Source organism: Spathaspora passalidarum (assembly GCF_000223485.1).
Source record: "Spathaspora passalidarum NRRL Y-27907 unplaced genomic scaffold SPAPAscaffold_5, whole genome shotgun sequence".
Taxonomy (NCBI): domain Eukaryota; kingdom Fungi; phylum Ascomycota; class Pichiomycetes; order Serinales; family Debaryomycetaceae; genus Spathaspora; species Spathaspora passalidarum.
Genome location: NW_006767429.1, coordinates 1165931 through 1190392, shown reverse-complemented (window position 1 = coordinate 1190392; position 24462 = coordinate 1165931). Strand labels below are relative to the sequence as shown.

The 24462-nt window shown below is 34.6% G+C and overlaps 12 protein-coding genes across 12 annotated transcripts; 4 read left to right on the top strand and 8 right to left on the bottom strand. All coding sequences in view use genetic code 12, as the record gives it.

Annotated features, from left to right (window-relative positions):
- Positions 1-62: 62 nt before the first annotated feature.
- SPAPADRAFT_62292 (uncharacterized protein) lies at positions 63-1035 on the top strand (the record flags this gene model as incomplete). Its single annotated transcript, XM_007376400.1, has 1 exon — positions 63-1035. One exon carries the CDS (start codon positions 738-740, stop codon positions 921-923), a length of 186 nt encoding a protein of 61 aa, XP_007376462.1.
- A 305-nt stretch (positions 1036-1340) lies between these two features.
- Positions 1341-3034, bottom strand: SSN8 (cyclin-dependent protein serine/threonine kinase regulator; the record flags this gene model as incomplete). Its single annotated transcript, XM_007376399.1, has 1 exon — positions 1341-3034. One exon carries the CDS (start codon positions 2996-2998, stop codon positions 1946-1948), a length of 1053 nt encoding a protein of 350 aa, XP_007376461.1.
- Positions 3035-3586: 552 nt separating this feature from the next.
- SAM50 (SAM complex subunit) lies at positions 3587-6163 on the bottom strand (the record flags this gene model as incomplete). The annotated part of the gene is made up of 1 exon (XM_007376397.1): positions 3587-6163. One exon carries the CDS (start codon positions 6138-6140, stop codon positions 4680-4682), a length of 1461 nt encoding a protein of 486 aa, XP_007376459.1.
- On the top strand, positions 3619-4653 carry SPAPADRAFT_140523 (phosphopantothenate--cysteine ligase; the record flags this gene model as incomplete). Its single annotated transcript, XM_007376398.1, has 1 exon — positions 3619-4653. The coding sequence occupies one exon, from the start codon at positions 3619-3621 to the stop codon at positions 4651-4653; it is 1035 nt and encodes a 344-aa protein (XP_007376460.1).
- A 294-nt stretch (positions 6164-6457) lies between the features above and the next one.
- On the bottom strand, positions 6458-8413 carry CRZ1 (DNA-binding transcription factor; the record flags this gene model as incomplete). The annotated part of the gene is made up of 1 exon (XM_007376396.1): positions 6458-8413. One exon carries the CDS (start codon positions 8411-8413, stop codon positions 6458-6460), a length of 1956 nt encoding a protein of 651 aa, XP_007376458.1.
- A 1133-nt stretch (positions 8414-9546) lies between these two features.
- SPAPADRAFT_67712 (uncharacterized protein) lies at positions 9547-11509 on the bottom strand (the record flags this gene model as incomplete). The annotated part of the gene is made up of 1 exon (XM_007376395.1): positions 9547-11509. The coding sequence occupies one exon, from the start codon at positions 11265-11267 to the stop codon at positions 10158-10160; it is 1110 nt and encodes a 369-aa protein (XP_007376457.1).
- A 118-nt stretch (positions 11510-11627) lies between these two features.
- On the bottom strand, positions 11628-12845 carry SPAPADRAFT_67711 (uncharacterized protein; the record flags this gene model as incomplete). Its single annotated transcript, XM_007376394.1, has 1 exon — positions 11628-12845. One exon carries the CDS (start codon positions 12843-12845, stop codon positions 12000-12002), a length of 846 nt encoding a protein of 281 aa, XP_007376456.1.
- A 128-nt stretch (positions 12846-12973) lies between these two features.
- On the bottom strand, positions 12974-14133 carry SPAPADRAFT_62288 (uncharacterized protein; the record flags this gene model as incomplete). Its single annotated transcript, XM_007376393.1, has 1 exon — positions 12974-14133. A coding segment is annotated over one exon (237 nt), but the record flags the coding sequence as incomplete, so codon positions are not given.
- Positions 14134-14308: 175 nt separating this feature from the next.
- Positions 14309-16111, bottom strand: SPAPADRAFT_62287 (uncharacterized protein; the record flags this gene model as incomplete). The annotated part of the gene is made up of 1 exon (XM_007376392.1): positions 14309-16111. One exon carries the CDS (start codon positions 16067-16069, stop codon positions 14813-14815), a length of 1257 nt encoding a protein of 418 aa, XP_007376454.1.
- Positions 16112-18219: 2108 nt separating this feature from the next.
- On the bottom strand, positions 18220-19596 carry TRM12 (Trm12p; the record flags this gene model as incomplete). Its single annotated transcript, XM_007376391.1, has 1 exon — positions 18220-19596. A coding segment is annotated over one exon (940 nt), but the record flags the coding sequence as incomplete, so codon positions are not given.
- A 623-nt stretch (positions 19597-20219) lies between these two features.
- On the top strand, positions 20220-22089 carry SPAPADRAFT_62285 (uncharacterized protein; the record flags this gene model as incomplete). The annotated part of the gene is made up of 1 exon (XM_007376390.1): positions 20220-22089. The coding sequence occupies one exon, from the start codon at positions 20509-20511 to the stop codon at positions 21943-21945; it is 1437 nt and encodes a 478-aa protein (XP_007376452.1).
- Positions 22090-22315: 226 nt separating this feature from the next.
- UBP1 (ubiquitin-specific protease) lies at positions 22316-24438 on the top strand (the record flags this gene model as incomplete). Its single annotated transcript, XM_007376389.1, has 1 exon — positions 22316-24438. The coding sequence occupies one exon, from the start codon at positions 22940-22942 to the stop codon at positions 24398-24400; it is 1461 nt and encodes a 486-aa protein (XP_007376451.1).
- Between the last annotated feature and the right edge of the window lie 24 nt (positions 24439-24462).

Here is a 24462-nt window from a genome sequence, read left to right as displayed (position 1 = left end):
TCTGTTAACGTTTATTTTTTATGTTACAGCTACAAATTTAAAAAGAAAAAGATTATAAAGTTAGTCGCTATAATTACCGTTTGAGTGAAGATGTGACCATTAAGAATATACTTGTCCAGATCTAGACCCCTCGTCAACACAACCTAGAGGTGACTGGTTTTGTATTAATATGGAATGCATGATCTCCAATATGAAAAGTACAGAATGTTCACGATATTTGTTTACGAGGAACCAACGCCATAAGTATAAATGGAAACAATTTCGGTAGCTGTAAGAGGTAATTTTACATTAGTACTAAGTACACCTTTGAAATGATATTAAAACTAAACTTGTGGTTTTTACTTTTGAAATATTGTTTAGGGGAACCACTCTTGGTTGCACTAGATTCCGATCAGACATTGGAATCATTTTACGCTTATGATGTCAAATTCCCTCCAACTGAAAGGGTTAGGGATCTAATTACCAATACCTATTCATTTGGAGACTTTAACGCTTTTGCTGGAGATTTTCCGCCGGAAATTGTAAAGAGATTAGAGAAAAGTGAGTTAGTAGCTGAGATTTCTCACAATGGTAAATTAAATCAAGCCGACATCAAAACCTAAGACAAAGCACCAAGGCATTTTGCAAGAGTTAGTAGAAAAGATCCGATAATTGATAGAAGAGGAAAATACCCTTGCATATATGACACTTCATTCCTGGGACAAAATGTGGATGTATAAGTCCTTGATTCTGGTATTATGGTCGACCATCCTGAATTTTCGGGTAGAGCTCGTAAGCTTAAAGATTTTAGAGAAGATAGTATGGAAGATTATGGAACTAAAGTTGATGGTATTATTGGTTCAATAAAATATGATATTTCAAAATCTTGTAATCTACTTAGTGTTAAGATTTTGGACAAGTATGGCGAAAGGGGATACAAGTGATTTAATTGCTGCACTAGAATTTGTTATTAAATTTCATCAGAAAAGCAGCAAGTTAGGAGTAGTAAATATATTCATAGCTAGCTCTTTCGGTAGTTTCATAAATCATGCTGTTAAAATGACCAAGAAGATGGGATTGGTGATTGTAGTTCCGGCGGGAAACAAGTTCCAGGATGCATGTATATAAAATTCACCAAGTTTATATTATGCAACCACAGTCGAAGTAATCAGCCATGTAGATGATGGGATAACTTCCTTATCTAATTGGGGGTAAATATGGTGATTTATTTTTACAGTTAGTACAAAAATGCATACTATATTAATCCAAAAGATCCTAGATATTCCAGAATTGCAGAAGGAACTTTAATGGCTGTACCAGTTGTTACCGGATTGGTTGCAAATTTACTTAGTAAAGGAATCCTACCAGAAAAATTCCAAGAAGTTTTACTACCAAGATCAACTAGGGATAAAATGCCAATTAGAGCTCTTATCACGGATGATACTCCTAATATAATAGCATATAGCGGAATCTTGATGTTTCGGTTGCGAAATCAAGACTACCTGTCTAACTTATAAAAAGTCTATGCCAGTTGTTTGTATATCACCTGAATAATATATATATTTCTTTGAAGCAATCACGAATTTATTGTAGATTATTTCAAAACTAAATAAAGAGACTTAGCAACAAGACGAATCATATTATACTTTGAACTAATAATAGTGCAGAATGTGTCATAAAGTGAAGTGTGACATTCACATAATGTAGACATTCAACAGGTACTATGCTTATCAAACCCACATAAAGAATAACACTTAGCCCACCTTATAAACTAATCGGACTAATTGTGTTAATTCTTGTTATTGCAGCAGGTACAACTCAAACCCCAAAAAAAATCAAACTTTTGATTATAACAAACAACCCCCCCCTCTTCCTCCCATTTTGAGTCAATATGAGATCATATTGTTAAGTTGGTTATTGTAGGCTTATCAACAATAGATGTAAGCAGTAACTATATATATGTAAATTACATTCTAGTAAGTAACATAACTTGCAATGCCTTTTTAGCTCCTTGCTCATTGTATCGATTCCACAATACATAAAGATTAATCATATCTTGCATTGCCTCCACCATTTCATCCAAATTAATATGGGAATGATCAAGAAAGTTCATGAATTTATTGATTTTTATAGTATCTTCATCTAGGATGTTTAAATCGTCTTGAAAATTAGTCGTTGGTTGGTTATCAGTTGACACTTGCTGGGGATGCCCAGATGTGCCTTCTTGACTGGAAGTATTCACTTTTGTAAGATTCATTAAATCGTCAATATTCATTACTTTGGCATCTAACTCTTTTGGATCTTGTTTGGTTTCATCGGTGTTTGCACCACTTCGTATTTGTGTTAGGTTTTTCTTAAGAACTATCGTGATATATATGGCCGCCATAGCAATTATATGAGGGGGCACTAATAGATGTAAATCCGTAATATAGCTGTCATTAATTAAACTCCACGCGTTTTGCAATTCTTCATCAGAGAACTTCAATCCAAACACGGTATAATTTTCAACCAAATAGTCTTTAATTTGTATGAGAGATTTGTAAGGATGATGTAATAACAAATACAGATCCATTTCTTCAATTAGATAAAATTCAAATTCAGCTAGCTTTGTTACATCATGAGGAATATACTCAGGCCAAATATTTCTTGCTTCATTTATAATTAACCTGATATGTTGTGGACATTCTTCAATTTTACAGGCGACATAAACACAGGTGGTTACTAACAAATAAACATTAATTTCTTTCAACAGAACTCGGGTAAGAAATCGAGTTAGGTATACTTCGGCAGTGGCCAACGCAATCTGTCTAACATTTAATCTTCGTCCTAATTTAATAAGTAAATTATGTAAGTATATTCGCATGTTGTAATCGTAGACTATATTTGGGTAATCTTTAATGAGTCCATTTTGTATCATCTTCCGTTCAAGAAGCAACACTTTCCTTCGGGCTTCGAGAAGTGAAAATCTAGTTAATTGCCATTTATTTCGTTGTGATGAACTCCAGTAATCTGCTGACATATTGTGAGAGTGTATCGTATCTATGGTTTGTACAATAAGAAACCCAGATCTTCACACGAAGTATCGAAGATTGGTCATTTTTTGGTGGAACTTCGGAGCAGTGCGGCTCAGCCAATGTTCCCCAACAAAAAAAATTATGGTGTTCAGATTTGTCAGATTCTACAGAAGTAGCTTTCAGAAGAAATAGAAACCCCCCCCCTCGGTTTTTACTAGAAGCCCTTGTAATCGACTGTGAATAGAGAGCTGTGAAATGTTTGTTATAAAATTTCTCTTGTTTATTGATGACGTCATGTACATTTAAACTATATTCGTCCCCAATAAGATTTGCAATTGTAGTTGCTAAGCAGTAGTGCAATATCTGACTTGTCTGAGAATAACTATACGATCAAGTGGAACACATTAGCATATTTGTAAACCCCCAAATTATTTAGTTTGAATCCCTCGGCCATAGGGTAAGAAAATCGTATGGTTATACGAGCAATGCATGCGGAGTTATTTCCGTTTTTCTCACTTTTGCTGCACCAATGACAAAAATCCTATAAGTAGTGACCGTTATTTCAACATCACAACCTTTTTTTTTAAAAAAACAGACTGCAATCGAAGGACACACTCAATCAACCATGTCTCCAATTCATCAAGTGCAATTCCATACTTCATTCCCAGATACCTCTGCGGCAATTGACCGTAGAATTCCTGAATTTGCTCCTGCTCATATCTCAGATGAAGATAAATATTTCCGCAACCATGAACCACCAGCTTACTTACCTGAAATTGAAAAGGAAATAGAACAGTTTATTCAATTCCACAAGGAAAACACTAATAGAAGAATTGTATTGGTTACCTCTGGTGGTACTACTGTCCCATTAGAAAACAATACTGTTAGATTTATTGATAATTTTAGCGCTGGTACCAGAGGTGCAACTTCAGCAGAATACTTTTTAGAAAACGGATACGCCGTGATATTTTTACATCGTGAATATTCATTATTACCCTACTCAAGACATTATAGTCATTCCACAAATTGCTTCTTAGATTTTATGACTGAAAATAACGGGAAAATTGAAATTAATTCCAAATACACAGAAGAAATGTTACTAGTTTTAAGAAAATACAACCAAGCACAAGCTAATAATACTTTGTTGCTTATTCCTTTCACTACAGTTAATCAATACTTGTACACTTTAAAATCTGCTGCTGAAAAAATGCACGTTTTAGGAAGCACTGCTTTGTTCTACTTGGCAGCAGCCGTCTCAGATTTCTTTATTCCCAAATCAAGATTATCAGAACACAAGATTCAAAGTTCAGCCACCGTTGATGGCCAATTACAAATTAACTTATCTCAGGTACCGAAATTCTTGAGTAGATTAGTTGACAATTGGGCTCAAGGTGCCATGTTTGTTTCTTTCAAATTGGAAACCGACAGCAATATTTTGATTCAGAAGGCCACAACTGCGTTGGAAAGATATCATCATCAATTAGTTATTGGTAATTTATTACAAACCAGAAAGAACGAAGTCGTGTTTGTGACACCAAATGATTCTCATTGGATAAAACTTACGGAAGACGAGATTAAAGATCATATAGAAATTGAATCTAGAATGATACCCGAAGTTATCAAACATCATTCTGAATGGATCACTCAACATCCAAACTAATTGTATAATTCTATATTTAGTTCTATTTACAAAAATGACACTCCGATACCGTATTGTATACCTTTTCTAACTGAATCCCTATCATGCGCTATAATAGGCACAACCAAGTTCAATTCGAATCTCGCCATTGGATGATTAAACAAAAGACCTATACCGTAACTTAACGAGTGCAGGTGAGTAAGTTGCTTAAGATTATCAATTATACCTTGTGACTTGTCCATTTTAACTAATTTCCCAAAATTGACAAAATTATGTATTTTGAAATTTGATTCAGTGTACCTGGGAATATCAGTTATTAAAGAGATACCACCATTCAAGAAAATGTCTCCACCAATAGACGAATTGAAATCTTTAGGTCCTAATCCATTAAGCATAAATGACCTAACATCATTTGGTCCACCAATGTAAAACCTATCCAAAAGTGAACTAGTTGTGCCCAATGGATACAACATTCCTGTTTTGGCAGTGGCGATAACAGAAGATTTGAATTTTGGAAGCGAATAACTGAATTGAGCTTGACCGGCCGTCTTAATAAACGGATATTTGACATATTTTGCCCACCCGTTAAACTCAACTCCAAATTGTAAGTACTTACCCACAGTAGGTAAATGCTTGTTATTTCTTGAATCATAAATTATGTTATAGCTTAAGGAAGATTTATATTGAGATCCTGCTTGTTGCAAAACTTCCAAACTTTTGCTACCATAATTATTCAATACTTTCCAATAATTCTCGAGAACAACCTCATGGTTCACTGGGCCATCAAACAAGGTGTGAATCTTGTTGGTCACCCCTCTACCAGTAACATTTGCTTGAATCCAATCAAACTTTCTCGTATTTACATAAAATAAGTTTTCCAATCTGTAATTAGCATTGTTAAATAAAGGTTGATTGTAATTCAACATATATGAAGATTGAGTCTTGGTTCCTGAAACAGCATCAAATTCTAAGTTTTCACCACCACCAAATATATTTCTGAGTTGAAATTGGATATACCCGTCACCTTCTCCATTACCAATATTTGTACCTGTTTTGGCATAGAACTTTTTGGTGGGGATGATATTAAATACGGGTACCACATGTAAGGATGTACCACGACTAAACATTGGTGGATTTACTTGCTGGACAGACACGAGCAAGTTGTCGATAATACCAAGCTTTAAGAAGTTTTTGGAAATATGTTCAACTTTGGTAAGAAACAGTTCGAGACTTACGGATTGATCGGAAGCAAGTAAAGACTTGAATTGACTTTGCAAAAATGAATCCCTAAATGTTTGAGCATTGGTGATTTGGACATTTCTAATTTTGATAGGACTAGACTTGTGATCTTGGAATAATGATTCTAGATATTGCTTGTTTTGTTCAATCATAAATGATTGCTTATCATTTTTTAGTTTTTCAAGCTCTTTCTCAGCATCAGTAAGGTTTTTAATTGAGTCTTTACGTTTTATATTGTCTATAAACTCGTCATTGTAATCTTGTGACATGATTAGCTTGAAGTTGTGATTTGAGCTAGATCTAGCTGAATTAAATTTTCATTGTCAATTTTTAAGTGCAAAAAAAAAAAAAATTATAGACGTATGGGCCACTACCAAATGCGCTTGTTAAATCTTAGTGCGAGACAGCATATATATAAGCAGAGTAGTTCGTTGGTTAATTAACAGATCCTATGAAGTATACTATCCTGCCTTTGAAATCATTCCGACAAACATCTACTATTCTTCAGGTATAACTTATAAAAAGTAATAACTCATTCTATCATAAACAAAAATTATACAACATAAAAAAAAATGAACTATTTCTGTCATTCTGGTGGTGAAATTTCCAATTGTGGAACCGGCACACCAGAAGACGGACTTAAGAAATCATCCATATTAACATCTACTTCACCTGTATCACCTCGTTTCCTCTTCTCGGCTTCTTCCTCCTCAATCAACACTCTAATACATTCTTTTCCTGCTTCAGTTTGAAAATGTCGTCTTAATGCATCAGCACGAGCAAACTTTCGACCACATCCATATTGAGTACCATCCTTGAGGAAACCTCTACATTGGAACTTCTTCTCACCAGAATGTAAATCTTCATGTCGTTTTCTATCATGTTGCCTTGCAAATGCCTTACCACATTGGGTACATATAAATGGCCTTTCATCTGTATGGGTTCTTAAATGTGATTTCAAGTTATATGGACGGGTAAATCGTTTATCACATAAATGGCATGCATACACACTTGGATGTTTTTGAACACGTTTGGAAGATTGATTAAGCAGAGCCAATTCCAACATCTTCTCTCTAGCTATTTTTTCCTCGTGCTCATCATATTCTTCCTCCTCATCCGATTCAACATACTTTCTAGCTGGTGACCTTGATGGTTTTGGAGAGGTAGATTTCATGGAATGACTCTTTCTTCTACCTCGCTTGATATTCTGATAATCAGGATCAAGTAAATGGTTATCGGAATTGGCACTAGACCCACTTGGTGACATCAATTCTGAGTTAGGAATAAGATTATTTGATTTGGTAGTATTAGCACTATCATCAGCGTTTAAATTCCTTACTGATGAATTTGCAGAACTATTACTAAATAACGAAGGTGTTCTAGCAGCAACAATCTCAGGTGCTTGATTTATAGATATTCTAATCCCCAGAGAATCACCTTGATCATGTAATTGGTTCAAATTAAGTTCAGTCAAGGGATTTGGTTGATAATTGGAGTTATTTGTAGCTGCAGTACTGACAGTATCAAAAGGTTGAGTCAATTTGTTTTGTAAAGGCGGTGTAACTAAAATATCAAAATCGAGGTTTTGGCTCGTATTGTAATCTTCATAAGGTTGATTCAGTTGTTGCTGATGCTGCTGTTGAACTCTCATTGATAATTGTTGAAACTCTTGTTGAATTTCTTGTTGCTGAATTGAAGGTTGCCATTTAGTATTATCCATGCTGTCTAAATTAGCCAAATTTGTAGAACTTATAGATTCGCCTAATGCAATTTCAAAATTGGCAGCTGCAGCAGCAGATTCAAGATATTGATCGGGAATAAAATTATTCTGCGGTACGTTATTGTTGGTACCAATGTCTGAGAAAGAGTCACGATTTGCTTGTGGAGGTATAGCTAAATTATGACTGGATCCAAATTGTGACATTGGTGAAATATATGGAGAAGCAGGATGCGATGAAGTATCTGAATACACTGAGTGAGTGGAATGTGCTGGGGAGCGTGGATGCAATAAATCGTCCTTCACTTGTAAATAATCGTTCTGTTGCAGTTCCAGTTGCTGTAGATGTGGAAATTGATTGGTGAATTGAGAAATTGGAGATAAGTATTCATTTGAAGTCGAGTTTGAATTAAATTGAGGATTGACATTCTGTAAACTGATATCTGAGGCTTCATCATACATTTTGGCATCGGGAGTAAAGTCAGGTAATGGATCATGATCGAGGTTTCTAACCGGTGCAGATGGTGGCTCAAATGACTCTAAATTATGCTGTTGTATTGATTCTTCAGTATGCATTTTCTGCTGATCAGAAACGTATGCTTGTATCCCATGTCTTTCAGTGTGTTGTTTATTAGAATTTACTTCTCCATATTCTTGTGGTTGTTGCGAGTAATCTATTCGTGTAGTATCAAATATTTCATTAAAGGCGTTAGTTAAAGAATCTGAAGTTCCTGTTGGTTTGATAGTGATTGTAGGGGGTGATATATTTAGTATGTCATATAGCTGTTGGTCTTCAACTTTATCTGAATAAGGTTGAGAAGACATTAGTGAGAATCAAAGGTATTGTTCTCGTTTAAATTCTCTGTATTGTTGATTACACACAATCAACTGATATAACCAATTCACTCTAGCTTTGTTGTGGTGCTTTATCTGCAGTGAATACAATACAAAATGACGCAACTGTTTCTAAACAACCAAATTTGAGTTGGTTGTTTTTTTTTTTTTACTCTGGAGTGTAAAAAAAAATTGACTAGGATAAAAAAAAAAAAATCACAAGCTTTAAACCAGGGGGACAAAATTAGGTGCCAAAATTAGACTAGTGTTTTAAAAAAAATGTTAAAATTAACTGAATAAAGTTGCCTAGATGAGTAATCAAGAGAATCAAGAGTAAAAAATTAATAAACGTCACTTCCGTTGGATATTTATATTAAACAAACACTTGTCCCCCCACATGAAGCTTAAACTGGATAAGAATAGATAGTCAATTCAACGAACGTATGCTGCTCGTCTTGAATATTTTCTAGACCTAGCAGTACCATGTTGACCGGTTAAAGCTAAAAATCGGGCCCTGTCAACTCGATTCCCTGACCCTGAAAAAGAAATTCGTATATTAACACAAAATTTCACTCACGCATTTTTCATCAAAGGTGCAGGCGCAGTGTCTAACCTGGAAAAAAAATTCTCCAGGTTTACATCATTATGCGTGTAACCTGTAAACATCCGGAAAGTATAATCGAGCCGAAACCAAGATTACCTAATTAACTATAACCTGGTTTAAAATCAACCATTGGCTTATGATAGAGATGGAATTAACGAGAATCACCTGATTTAGTTAATTTTTTTTGTTCCAGTTTGTCAAAGACCCTATATGCGGAATGTTAATCTAGGGTTTTTTAGCATCTGTTGTAGTTGAATAGCTATCTTCCGGCATTAAGTTTGCTAGAACCATAGGTCATTATCAATGCTCTTTATGAAAAGTACGGCTAAAACAAGATCACCCCTCACCCCTCTGATCTTGATTTAGCAAAGATATAAATCCCCGGAATTCCCCATACGATCGACTCGCCTATAGTTCAACATAGATTCGGATAAATCGGAACAACAAAAAATTCTATTTTAGTTGCGAGATACATATAATAAATTGAAAACAATAGTTTAATTAAACGTTCCGATTCCTTGGAATAACGCTGGGCTTATTTTCAGCCGCGAGGGGAGGTTTTTCTTGGCTTGTTTTAAATTTGCATTCAGTTTTGCAACAGAAGATCTGGAACTCTCGGATGGGTGCAAAAAAGGCTGTTGTGTATGACATCACAATTATATGCGCAACCATTTAGTAGATAAATTGATACGTCATCTTCTCCGAGAGTATTCTATTTTCAATTAGTTTTTATTTTCACTGTTCAGTTGAAATAAAACCGTTGTTCAACATACATTGATAAACTATTTCATGTGTTTAACCTTCAAGTGACCAAAACTAGAGGTACTCTAGGGTACAATGTTTCTTCTGACTGATTTTGCAACCTTTCGACATTAGATTCAAGACCACCTTATTGGAATCTAAACATTCAGGGTCTAGTATCTCAAAAATAAATGTTTGTTTCCATGCAGTATAGCTTGTACAAAACAGAAGATATGAAAGTATTAGTTCCAGTAGAATATGAAAACATCTATTAACTAATCCAAATAAATAACTAAAGTGACTTAAATTATAACATTAGAGGACTACTCAGAGCTTACTAGTTGTCTTTCATTGCGTGATTTGTTGTCAGGAAAACACATGCAAAATAAATCAATTGTATGTTAGCCCCAATGCACAATTCCCTGCATTTTTCCTTCCCTGATGCTGCTTCAATTGAAATTTTCTGGCAAACATTTTCAAACACCCATATGTTTGTCCGTCAGGAGAAACACCAAGACACCAATGTTGTTTTTCCTTCCAATGAACTTCTTTAACGTGTCTTGTTTTGTCTGATTTTCTAGTGAAGATTTTCTGGCAATCTTTCTCGTCACATTTAAAGATATTGTGTTTATGGACCAGTATAGAATGTTTCTTCATGTCTAAACTATTTGAAAAAAACTTTGTACAGCGAGGACATTTATCAAGATCCTTAGCTAAATGGTCTGGAGGGATATCGATAGACCCATCAAAATCATGTACAGGTATGTGCTGCAAGATCTCAGTGTGGGTATATCTGGCATCTATATCTTGTGGTAGTTGAGGTGAACTCACGGTTTCCTTGTCGAGACCGCAGAATTGTGCTGCCAATTCTGGGATTTGATTTACAATTGTAGATTTTAGTTCTTTCGGAGCAAGAGAAAGAGTATATTTTGCTTGCCTCAAGACTTCTTCAAGCTGAGAATAAAGAACCTGTTCCACGGTATGTACATTTGTATTATCATTATTCAAACCATGATGGTATGTTTGTACGGTAGCGAGTAAGTTTCTACATTCAGACAAGACCAGATTAATTTCCACTTTCAATTCTTCCAAAGTAGGCAGATATATAGTGGTGCCAAGTTGAAGCGGCAGATTATCAAAACAAGGAAGGCAAGGAACTGCATCATCCGATATTAATTTCGAATTTTTAGGTTCATTTAAGCTTGTTTCTATCACCGAAGGATTAGTAGTGGCTTCCAAATTCAAGTAACTTATGCTATCTCCAATTTCGGTTTCAAGTCCTGATTCCAAGGTATTACAATTTAAAGACAAGATGGATGCTAAGCTGGAACTGGCAAATTCGATAGCTTCATCATCTATCCCATTAGAATCGTCTGAAGGGATAATTTGAATAGTGGGGAGTGGTGGGGACGTGCTAGTACAGCTTCCTAATTTAAAAAGTGACAGACTGGATCCAAATGTAAACTCGTAGTTGGAATCACTATACATTTTAAATTGCATGCGCTAGCTGTCATTAATAGCACAATGAAGAAATATTTTACACAAGAAACCAAAACCAAACCTCCCGAATAGCTCGATTGGTTTTATCTAGACTGGTGCTTTTATCTGATTTATATACTATAAGTGTCGCCAATACTAGCCGCGTCTGAACTCGCTGCCAATTTCCCGATTAAGCGCACTTCCCCACTTTTTGCAGAAATTTATCTAAAAATTAGCTTATCTATGGTTCAATGGATGACTACTTTTTCGTTATCGAATTGTTTATTCATAGTATTATCTCCGAGACTATGATATAATTTTAATAACATACTAAAAACTTTTGGTTGCTAGTACCTTTCAGACTCAGTAGCTATATTTGATGATTATAATTACATTTTCATTACTTGTAATTTTCAGCAAAAGTTGTGAAATGATATACTAATAAATCAGAAGTTGATAAAATAATTCTCCACAATTCAGACTCGGAAATTGCTTATTATTTGCAGGACTGTTCTATTTAGGAAAAATTCAGGGCACATGACATTATTTGCACCCATATTTTTTACCCCCTTTGAGGCGCAAACAGGGTTTAAAGTTCTAATTTTTGGAATCAAAAAGAAAAATTTTGAACATAAACAGTCTGTCTGAGGGTATGGAATCGGCAAAGGATTTGAATATATTTGTTATAAATTAATATATATCTATATACTCCAATATCAATAAATAATTGTGCAAAAGAACAGTATGATATCCTCATAATAGCCATATCAAAGAATCTTGGTCTCTTTCAAATCTATTTTTCCTTATTTCCAGATGCATTGATTCATTGAATGGAATGGCCGAGAAGGATTTTTCTTTGGACAAGAATATATCATCAGAAATAGTAGAACTCATGGAAGAAGGATATCTGTGTAATTGAAAATGTTGTGCTATTGCAGTAAATGACAGGGGACTAGTCAATAGGTAATCAACCGATGCACATCTTGAAGGTGAATTAGGCTCGCTATCCAATAATTTCTCGAGCTCTCTGGTTTTGTCATTGATTTCACGGCCAAGGTCAAAAGAATCAATGGAGGTATTACTTGACAAGCTAGAACCATCATCCGATTTCAATCGAAGATAGCTATCAAAGTGATTTAATTCTATAATTGATTCTTGTCTCATTAAAGCTGAATCTAATTCACACTTTTCGGAATTAAATCTTGGAGCTTGCAAAAACCAATTATAATTAAAACTTTCTTCTGTGTCAGAAGTCAAGGTGGAGGTAGTCATCATACACCATGGCGGAACCAGTGGACTCCAAAATATGTCCGAATAGCTGAAAAGACAATCAGTAGGACTTGGCGTAGTAACAGAGCAACAATAATCCGTTCTAGTATCATAGTATGAGACAATACTAGCTTGATAATTTTCTTCTATTAAAACACTGAGATTTCTTTGGAGATTAGAAGAAACTGGTCTAGGACTTTGTATCTTTTGGAAGTATAAAGGTTCAATATTATTTGTTGTGTCAATATCAGTTTGAAACAGTTCGGTACTTATAACAGTGTCACAAGATCTAGAAAACACATAGGAGGATTCTAAATCATCATATACCATTTGAATTGTTTTATTGTTTTATAGTTTGTAGTAAGAGTGTTTTTGTTGAACTACACCAAATAATGTTACCAACTAGGACAAGATAGTTATTCACAAGTTAGTCATATTTATATAGATCTACAATTCATGATTACATATATATTTGATATTCCTCACCTATGGCCTAAAAAATATATATTCTACGCCCTAAATAATTTAATCTGAGGTTTTTATACGCCTTTTCTGCCTCGTTCAAATACAATGTAATTCAATTATTCAACTTAACGAGCCAAACCTTTTTATACACGTTGCAGAGCCACAATCTAGCTATAATTTAACTTTTAACAGGTATTAGAGGTTTTTTTAATTTCGAGGTTATTGCAAAAGCATTAAACAAAGACCACATGGTAATCAAGGCAAGGCTGAGGCTCTGACGTAATTTCTTTTTTTTTATTATAGTCATCTAAAAATCAGTAAAGAAATAAATCAACTCCAATTATAAACAGAAAAAAAAACACCACACTGTTTTCACGGCCGTGTCGGAATACCGAGGTGTTAAAGTAACATAAACCAATTATGCAATCTCTGTACTTATCGTAGCCAATCTATTTTTTATGTATCCAATTACAAAATTTGCTTAATTGATAGGAGGAGAAATATCTGATTCCCTATAGTCACTAATACCCTGCAAGATTGACTTACAATTATATTTCTACTCATAAATAACTTTAATTAGAATACCAATCCAATAAATAGAATATATAATATGGATACAATATTTATATCAGCCCTAAATGTCTATTCTTGTAAGCCAAAACTACATTCTCCAGCACCCTTTCTTCTCTGATGACTCAATAAATGATCCTTGCGGCTAAAGCTTTTCATACATCCAAATAACCTACCATCCGGTAGGTGTCCACAGCAGATGAACTCTTTCGTCTTATAATGTATACTTCTTATATGGCGGTTATAATCAGATTTTCTTTTGCTAGGCTTTTGACAGTAGATACAAATGTACATATAGTCTGTTTCATGAATTTGAATACAATGATCTTTCATTGTCTTGCAATTGTCAAAAATCTCAAAGCAATAAGGACAAGATTCCAACTGTTGAATTGGTAAATTAAACTGCAATTGATTGATTTGAAAACATTCTTGATTGAAGTCAAGAAAGGGATCGTTCATTTCGGAATGGTTGCAATGATTGCAAAGCGGTTCAAGCAGATTCAAAAGATCAAATGTTGAAGGAACCAAAGTTCTCCGATTGAAATACTTTATTCCATTCAAGTTTTAGATTGGAATCAAGGTAGTTAGAAAAACTGATTTCGAGAGGAAGGAGAAGCTTTGCTCTTTATATATTGGCATTGGAGCATAATTAGGTTGGCACAGAACAAATATTATTTTGCAACTACGGAAAGTTGAATCTATTTTTAATTCAAAAGAAAAAAAATCGAGGCACAAAAATATTAATTTGACTTGTATTTGCTCATGTTCAAACAGACTCCGATTAATGCTCAAGCATAACCAAGGATTAAATTGCACCTGGACCATTTACTTACATAATAAGTAACCATATAAACAATGTCCACTTTTAATTGATTGATGATAATACGATAAGATTTGAAATCTTTTGGAACAACGTATATTGTTTTGTAGTTATATATTTTATGATTCAGGTCATACATCGGGGCTGAATCATCAAGATATTACCATAATTTTGGTATTTTGATAAGAAATTATTTTACTCGAAACAGAATATAGAAGGGTTCCTGTTACCTTTTAAGAAAAGAAATGGCTCATTGTACAAAAAGAAGACACCAACGTCATCAGTGCTCAGTAAGCAATATTCATTTACCGAGAGTAGTTATTTCCATGCCAAACAGACTGCGTTCCAAGTTTATATTTCTATAAATTGATCCTAACCTATATAATATAGTAATAATAAATAATAATAAACGATATGAACACTAATAAAGTAAATATCCTAATCAAAAAATATCCAGATCATCTGGTCTATCAAATCTGTTCCTTCTATTCAGTTCTTGAAATTCAACAAGCGGCTGAATACATTTCTTACCGGTTTCAGTTCTGAAATGACGTCCAAGTCCATCAGACCTTTTGAATCCTTTACCACATCCAAAGATTTTCCCATTAGGTAAAACACCATGACAAATAAACTTCTTGACCCCACTATGTTGATTTTCATGACGAGTTCTATCATTTGGTCTTGAAAATCTCCAGTCACAATCAGGGTACCTACATGGATATGGTCTTTCTTCTCCATGAACCAGAAGACAATGTTGTTTCAAGTTAGCAGCACGGGATAAGGTATTACCACAAACGGGGCATATAAATACTTCTGAATGACGCTTAGTAATCCTGGGTGTAGTTTTCTTGGGTAACGTCATTGATAATATTCTATCGTTACTCATATAAACTGGTGGAGTTGGTGACGAGTATTCGTGTGTAATTATTGAAGGCCGTAAGGCAGTTGGACAGCTTACCCTCCTTGCAACCTTTGGCATGGGTGACGTTGAAAATGATCCGTATGAAGTACCAGTATAATCATATGATGTAACTCTGGACATCAAAGCACTGGTGGGATCTGATTTAATTTGTAATAATTGGTCAAGGTCAGAATAGTTACCAAAATCAAGATTAGCAGAACCAATGGAAACAGTTCTTGTTAATATGGAGTCATCATCAAGGTTAACTTGAGGAAAATCTTCCAAAGTTTCCTCTTCGATTTCTGGGATCGTTGATTTCACCGTGGAAGTTGATACAACCGGCTCATCTTGTTCTATCATTTGCAATAGAGATTCAATATCAAGTTCTTTTGGATCATCCAAATATTGCAGAGAATTAGTCATTAAACTCTCTGCGGGTACCATTGGGACTGGACTAATACTATTGTATGCATATGATGCATTGGGAGTAGGAGCAAAGGAACTATAGCTTGTCTTTTTGGAACTGGCTGAAGCAAGACTTGGGGAATAACTTAAATTGTCTAATTGTAAAGGATTGAGCTTTCTTGGTGATTGTGGCGGGATAGGAGCGGGAGTTAAGCTTTTATTGGTTAGCAAATCAGGAAAACGACTTAATTCTGAATGAGTAATTTCGCTCAAAAAGTAAGCAATTTCATCTTGAGACAAGATTTTAGCAGCCGTGGATTCATCTGGCTCTGTACGAATAACAGTATGTTCTAAATCGTCACCCAAAATTTTGTCATTTTGGTAAGGAGTCATAAGATATAGTATTGAGATAAATTGTACTTGGTGAGACAGAAGTTAAAAAGCAGTATTGGTACACAATAGCAACATCTTTGTACTTTTAACGTATTTATATTGTTTACGTGAAATCGAAGTCCATTAGATAGGCCGTGATTTTGTACCACAACCCCCCACTTTGTGCCCTTTAAAAAATATTGTTAACTGGTAAAAATGGACTTTAAAAATTTGGCTTTTGATTATACGCCTGTTTTTAGCTAAATGCATATAGAAACAATGACGTACTTGATAAGAGTGGACGTACAGGGGGGTTTTCTGGAATGAATGACCGTTTGATAGGGCTAGATAAGGGTTTGGTCGAATATAGAAACATTTCAAGTCATAGGGCGCGGCAGGCGCAGTCATACACGGTGCACCGTGATCTCTAGCCAATAAATTTCTCTTTTCTTTTTTGTGTGGTGACCCGGAACAATAGTTTGTCACAATTGTATTTTCCCCTTAGTCATTCAAAATTTCTAATTCCAAAACGTTTTTTTTCGTAATTGTGATTGTGATAAAAAATAACGTTGGATAACTCCGTCTGTGCTGCTTAGCTCCTATTTCATCGGAGATTCCTTTCATTACTTGAAATAAGTTCAAGCTAATGGACTACAGATTATTAAATCTTCACACAATAACTTAAACAATCCCAATAGAGAAAATAAAGTCAATTGGCAGCTTTTAAACCACTATAGTACAGACTTAAATCTACCCCACAAATGCACGCAAACCTTAAACCCTTTTTTTTTGCAAACCCGAAAACCCCCTAAATAATTAATAAAAACGTTGCTCCACTAACCACAAACCTTAATTGATCAATTGAAAACAAACAAATATGTAGCGGACCGAGCATTATTTTTTTTCAAGTTGGTCCTAATTAGGTTTATTGTGTGTCAAAGTTGGTCACGCGCGGAACGTTTTTTTTATAACCTGCCACATTAAACCATTTTCTCCTCGCTGAATCATGATAATGAGTGACATCATTTTAGGAACATTTCGGAAGATATGCCAAATCTCTTCCAATCAAAATTGTTTCTGTTTGCAGTGAACGTGTAATCAGAGAAAAATAAAGTAGTATCACGTATTTCGTGTCGGCTCGAGTTTCTTCTTCATGCACTTAATACCTCGGGCCTGGTCAACTGCATTTGGTCCTACAAAATCCATTTACAATATTGCGAATTTGGTCCATCCCCACACTTATGTTTTAAGAGCATGTGGTTCCAATCATTGCCCCGTTGTAAAACTACCAATTACACGAGGCGATTCACAGGACGGCTTGTATTATTTAAATTTTTACCTCTTGAAATTTCCAAACTTGCATCTACTTAGCAGTTCTATGACTACTTTGTAGTCTGTTTGTGGAAGAAAACACTAAAAATCAATTGTAATACTAATTTGCAACATCCAATAGAACTAATATTAGATACATTGGTTATGAAACCATAACCAACTAATCAAAAGTATTTTTGAGATGTTACAGAAGTGGTAATTTGGTTCTGAAGTATATCGTTAAAGTGAGAAAATTTAGCACGCACTAACATTAAATTCTCACCTGTAATTTTGCATTTCTCGCATGCTCTTGCACATCACATCCAAAATAATCAAGACCAAGAAAGAACCTAATTTTATTTTACTGGATCAATCTAATGTATGCCATATATTGCTTTTCAACTCAACTATTCTGTTTTCTCCACTATTGAGATCCAATCACTCGTAAACAATTAACTCTTCAGTTCAAGTCAGTTTCAATTTTGCTTCTTAAATCACTTCGATACATATTTCGAGAGTAGAGTTGATTTTGGTACAATTCTAGATATGTAAAAGGATGCTATATATACCTAAGTATTCAATTAACTGGAAAAGGAGAGAGAAAATAGTGGATATTTTGTTGTAAAAAATATTGAAGCGGGAATAGAAATATTTATACTTGCGAGCTTAACATATAGTAGGAACATCAAGTATCCTCCTAATAAAATTTTAGTCTAAAATATTCTGTGATCAATACTTTTTGTCTGGAGGAACTTCCGTTCTTGTTGTATGAATTCAAGCATGAAAGAATACTACTGAGTTTTACATGAAAACAATGTACTTATAAAGCTGTGCAGGAAACGTCTTACATGGGAAGATTTATAATGTAGTTGAAATTGGTACATAGTTTTCCATACTTGCTTGGAGCTATTTCCGACTCAATGATATTCCTTAGTAAGCTAGGAATAGTGCCAATTCCTATTACCACTTCAAATACGATATTGTTAATTATGTTAACATGACTGTATGTTTGTACTACTTTTTATTCTTAATATCAATTACAATATGCCAAATATCCGGGGCAAAAGTCTTTACTTTTTCCAAATGAACTATTTCCCCATTTTGAAAAGTTTCTTTTGATTCCTCTTGTATTTGGTCAAATTGTTCAATATGAACATTTTCGTGAACATGTACAATAGTTTCTCTTGTTGATTTGAATTTCAATTGATCGGCCATACCCCAGGCAAGCTTTGAAGTAGGTAACAAACCCAAATTTATATGACTTATTGGCAAGCTGTTTTCAGGAAACAGCTCTAGTCTTTTTGGGATATTTTCATTACTTTCAATAAATATAATCACATCCACAATTGTTTCTTGGTATTGTTGGTAAGAGAAGTTATCATCAGGACGGATGATAAGATATGTATACTTTGCATGTTCTAATGCTCTTCTAAACCCTTCTACTGACCAAGGGTTTAATTCCCAACACATGAGTCGAGCACCATTTTTAAGATATGATAATGAGAAATATCCAATTCCACAATAAAAATCAAATACAACGGTACCTTTAAGATTCTTGCATGTTTCAAGTACTCGCTTCTTTTCTTTGATGTTACCTCGAGAAAACATGGTATATCTTGGAGCCCAAGTTTGATAAATTCCATTTTGAACAACATGACACCAGAATGCATTCAGAAAATCCATTTCAGTGGGATTGTCAAATGAAGTCGCTGGACCAAAGTCTCCATATAATGGTAAGACATTGAAGGGTCTGCGCATAATGTCCGATTCTATAATTGGTTTATTAACCGCAATATGAGTAATTTCAGAAGTTCCAAATACATCTTGCTGGTGCAATATTATATATGTAAACAATTCATGTGAAGATATGCTGTTGAATAGTTCTTGCCAAGGTTGAGAATCAAATGTATTGGAATTGAATAGAATCATTGGTGGATAGATTGACCATCGTTTCGGTATCACTAACTCATTACAGATAGCAACATTCTTTAAGTTAAGAAATTTTTTAATTACCAGTTCTAATGTTATTTCTGCCTGTTTTGGTCTCTCTTCGTATATTTCGTAGTGGTATTGTGTAAACTCCTCGGTTATTTCAGGTAAATTTGTAAATATTTCAAACTTGTCATTACACTTTTGGATCTTGTATGATTTATTAAGTTGATTATTTTGTTCGAGACATTGTTTTATTCGTTTAACTGATTTTGGGTCTGATATAATTAGCTTAATCGGCATTGTCTACGGCTATACGAGTAACACTGGAGATGAGGTGGAAAAAAAAAATCAAGAAAATAAATCAGTGCTGCAACTGGTAGCTGCAAAATTACCTCGTATGCATATGTATAAACAAATTTATAAACATCCCACTCTACATGGTTACTGGTTAGTTTAAACTCTCTATGGGGTTATTATAGCACTTTTGTACTGCATTTTGTATCTTATCCTTTACCCACTCAACAGGATCTACAAAGAAGCACCAGTTTACTAAGAAGTGGGTTATACTTTTTAGTATGAGATCTACCGGACAACACTGAAAATCATTCAAGATCCTCGTCAATTCTGAGGTCACTTGCCACTCTAGATCATAACTTTATATTTTGACGGGACTAACCTCACGTTCACCATGTCAAACTGATCACATATCCCCATCAAACATAACAAAAAACTAACAACCGAAAAACTACAACCACCCGCGAACGGGAATCCACCGGCCTAAAAAAAACAATTGAATGCGTAAAAAAAAATAAAAAAATAAAAAATAAAAAAAAAAATCTGGTCGTTTTTGTTTTCTATTCTCGACGAAAATCGGAAACGTAAAAAGAAAAAAAAACTGGGACAACCACTTTAATCTAATTGACTCACCAGTTAAGACTTGTCCTGATATTTATCACACTTAGCTGATCCCTTGTCCATAGATTTACCTGTTAGGACTCTACCACTTTACTTTTTTTATATTGATTCATCGGTGTTACCATCAATCGTTTTTTTTTACAACGTAGCTAAACACCCACCCTTTTATTTTGCCCCACCCACATTGTCCCTTACGTTCATTTTTATCACTTGAACCCGACAATACATCAACAAAAGTTGTCCAATACGTCCATTCCTTACTTTTTATATCGTTATTTGTTTGATTTTATTTTATATAAGTAATGACTGAAGCTGAACCTCCACATTCTACTACCCCTCAAGTGGAAGAAACTGCAAACCAAGAACAGCAAGTTCAAAATGTTGATCAACCACAACAACAACAGCAATTAGACGAACAGCAGGAAAATCAAACTCCATCAAAACCAGACACTAAAGAGACTACACCAATAACTCCAGCTTCGGCTGTTGAAGGTGGTCGTGAAGTATCTAACAAGATTTTGTATGTTGGGAATTTATCCAAATCAATTTCCGAAGAATTCTTAAAGGATACTTTTGCCAGTGCCGGTGCAATCCAATCTGTTAAGATTTTGAATGACAAGAACAAGCCAGGATTCAATTATGCTTTTATTGAATATGAGAATAACCAAGCTGCCGATATGGCCTTGAATACTATGAATGGTAAGATTCTTCAAAACTTTGAAATTAAGATCAATTGGGCATTCCAATCTGCCACCATTACTACTGCAAATACTCCAGAAGACCCAAGTTTCAATATTTTTGTGGGAGATTTAAGTCCTGAAATAAATGATGAAAAATTGAAACAAGCATTCTCCAAATTTAAATCTTTGAAGCAAGCTCATGTTATGTGGGACATGCAAACTTCAAGATCTAGAGGATATGGATTTGTTACATTTTCCAATCAATCCGATGCAGAATTAGCTTTGCAAACCATGAATGGAGAATGGCTTAATGGCAGAGCAATTAGATGTAATTGGGCTTCTCATAAACAATTGAATAATCAAAATCAAGGATACAGAAATCTTAACAGCAACCATAATAATCGTCATAATCATCATAATAACCACCATAACAACAATAATAATCACAATACTAAATTCAGACCATTTAACAATAACAATAATGGTAATACTAATGGACATGTGTTCCCTCAACAATTAATTAACCCTGGTTTTAATAATAACAATCAATTTGCTCCTCAGGTTTTACCAGGAGGATTACAAGATAATGGTAATAACAATGTTAAGAATAATGGTCAACAAGGCGCAACTGGTGGTAACTCTGGAAACATACCAGCCATGTCTCCACAATCATATGACATTGTATTGAGACAAACTCCATCATGGCAAACCACAGTTTATTTGGGAAATATTGCCCATTTCACCCAACAAGGAGATTTAATTCCATTATTGACTAATTTTGGATACATAGTTGATTTCAAGTTCCATCCAGAACGTGGATGTGCATTTGTTAAATATGATAATCACGAAAGAGCAGCATTAGCAATTGTTCAATTGGCAGGCTTCAATATTAATGGTAGACCATTGAAATGTGGCTGGGGTAAAGACAGACCACCTCCACCTCCACCGGGACCTATGGGAGGGCATCAATTCCAAAGCTTTCCTCGTGGTGTAGTTCCACCGGGTCCTCCACCACCAGGTCCACCACATCCACAAATGTATGGACAAGGAAGACCTTAAATATAGACCTAATGCCATGCTCGGCCATAATTTAGATCATACCTTGTAGTTTGGACAAAGTCACCAATTACCCTTTTGTTTATTTATGCTTTTTTTGTTTGTTTGTTTTTAGTTAGAGCATTTATACTCTTAATATATTTTGTTTTAAAAAGTAATTGCTGTGGGATATTTCATGTTGAAATATAGACTTCCTGTTTAAGTAGTAGTGCCGAGGTCCCGCCACTGGTGCTGCCACCTGCACTACAAGAAAGAGTCCGAAAAGAAAGAAAAAAAAATTTTTTTTTTTTTTTTGATCGTAACAACATTAACCTTGACACTATTTGATATTGCAACATCAACAAGGTAATTTCAAACAAAAGTTGGTGTATTCTGTTAGATGTTTCAATCAAGAAACTTCATTATATTATCCATATCTATCATTTTTATAGCAACTATAGTCTCATCCAGTAACATCGATCCCACGTTGTCATTTACCACCTTTGTATCAACATTTATCACCACACCACCCAAAAACATACATCGATTAATCACCACTTCCACAAGTACCATCTTCATTATCGTCATTGCATACTATCTTAATAAAAACAGTAACATCCCAGCATTATTTCATAGAGTTTTATCATTAATGAATTCCAATTACAGGTATATTACTAATAGACAAGGAGGTCGTTTTGGCAACAAGTCAAAATATTACAAATTTGCCATGAAAAATGGTGGAGTTGTTGGAGGGATCAGCAATGAAGGAAACACATGTTTTATGAACAGTGTTATCCAATCTTTGGCTTCCTCGAGGGAATTGCTCAAGTTCATTAATTCCTATTTATATGAAGAAATTGCCGTGCAAAAACCAGATTCCCCTACTATGTTCATAAAATCTAACCAACCAAAAAGAGAATTGGTATTTACAAATGCATTAAAGACCATATTGGAAAATGTTAATGGGAAATACGGTCGTACGGGAAAAGAATTCAGTTCAAGACAATTGTTAAACAAAATGCCTAATGGTCCTAAACAAAATTTCTTTTCGGGATACAATCAAGAAGATGCTCAAGAATTCTATCAATTAGTTATGAATTTGTTGGAAAGAGAATACAAGAATGTAAGCACATCAAGGATGCCCACCCCTGAACCAGAATCTGGACCAACCGAAAAGTTTATTGATATGAATCATGTTAAGGAAATAGTATCGGGTGTGGATCAATTGGGTAAATTGGGAGTGGTATACGTTCCTGCTTCTCAGGTCGATCCTAATTTAGTCGATTGCGATCATAAGCTATTCCCATTGGAATTAATTACTCCAGTTGATGGTATAACTGCCGAGCGTATTGGTTGTTTGACCTGTGGTGAAGTTGGTGGGATCAGATATTCTGTAAATAGTGGATTAAGTTTGAATTTACCCCATGATGCAAGTTATTATTCGAGTTTTAACTTAAACGACTTGTTGAACCAATGGATTACTCCAGAAATTATCGAAGATGTTAATTGTAACCGTTGTGGATTAATACAAACAAGGGATTTCCTCAAAAATCGTCTTGAAGATTTAAGCCAAGGAGACACTCTGAGTAAACTTATTGAACAATTTCAAACTAGACTTTCGTTAATTGAACAAGAATTAGACCAACATCACATCACTGATGAAATTTTTGAAAAATTGACCATCAAGAAACAAATCAAAAAATCGAAAAAGTCCAAACAAATATACTTAAGTAGACCACCACCACTATTATGTATTCACATAAACAGATCTGTGTTTGATCCAAGAACTTATCTGATTGTCAAAAACCCAAGTAATGTTGATTTCCCCATAAAATTGAACATGACTCCATATGTGGTGACGCCAAATGATATTAATATGGATGCAAGATTACCATTCAGAAAACAAGACCAACACGCAAGAGAACCGATTGAATCTGTTCCTGATGTTTCTTCAACTCCTTCAAGTTCATCTTTGTCATCCGATGAAGTACCATCTACCCTGACTGCTGCCACATCAGCCAATATTGAAGATACCCCAGTCGACCCTAAATTATTATACAATTTGAAATCAGTCATTTCTCACTATGGTACCCATAACTATGGACATTATATATGTTACAGAAAATTACGTGGGTCATGGTGGAGAATAAGTGATGAATCAGTGTATGTCGTCAGCGAAGAGGAAGTGTTGAATGGACAAGGGACATTTCTCTTATTCTACGAATTTGATGATGGATATAAGGAACAATTGGAAGATGTTTCCAGCGAAGAAGAGGAAGAGGAAGAAAAGGGAATAAAGTTAATGGAACAACATGCAAGTAGTGAATCTAGTGATTTGGAAGATGAAGATTATAGCGACAGTGTTAAGGAAAGTCTGAGTTCATCTATGCATGAATCTAAGAATTTTGATGACGATGATGAATCAATGAATAGTAGCCACATTGACCTTGCTGTTGCTGAAGCTCAAGTTCATTTGTAGGAACCTTGTATAAATATAGAATAAAGGACTTTTACTTAGCAGTGTTTTACGTAAGAAATCGT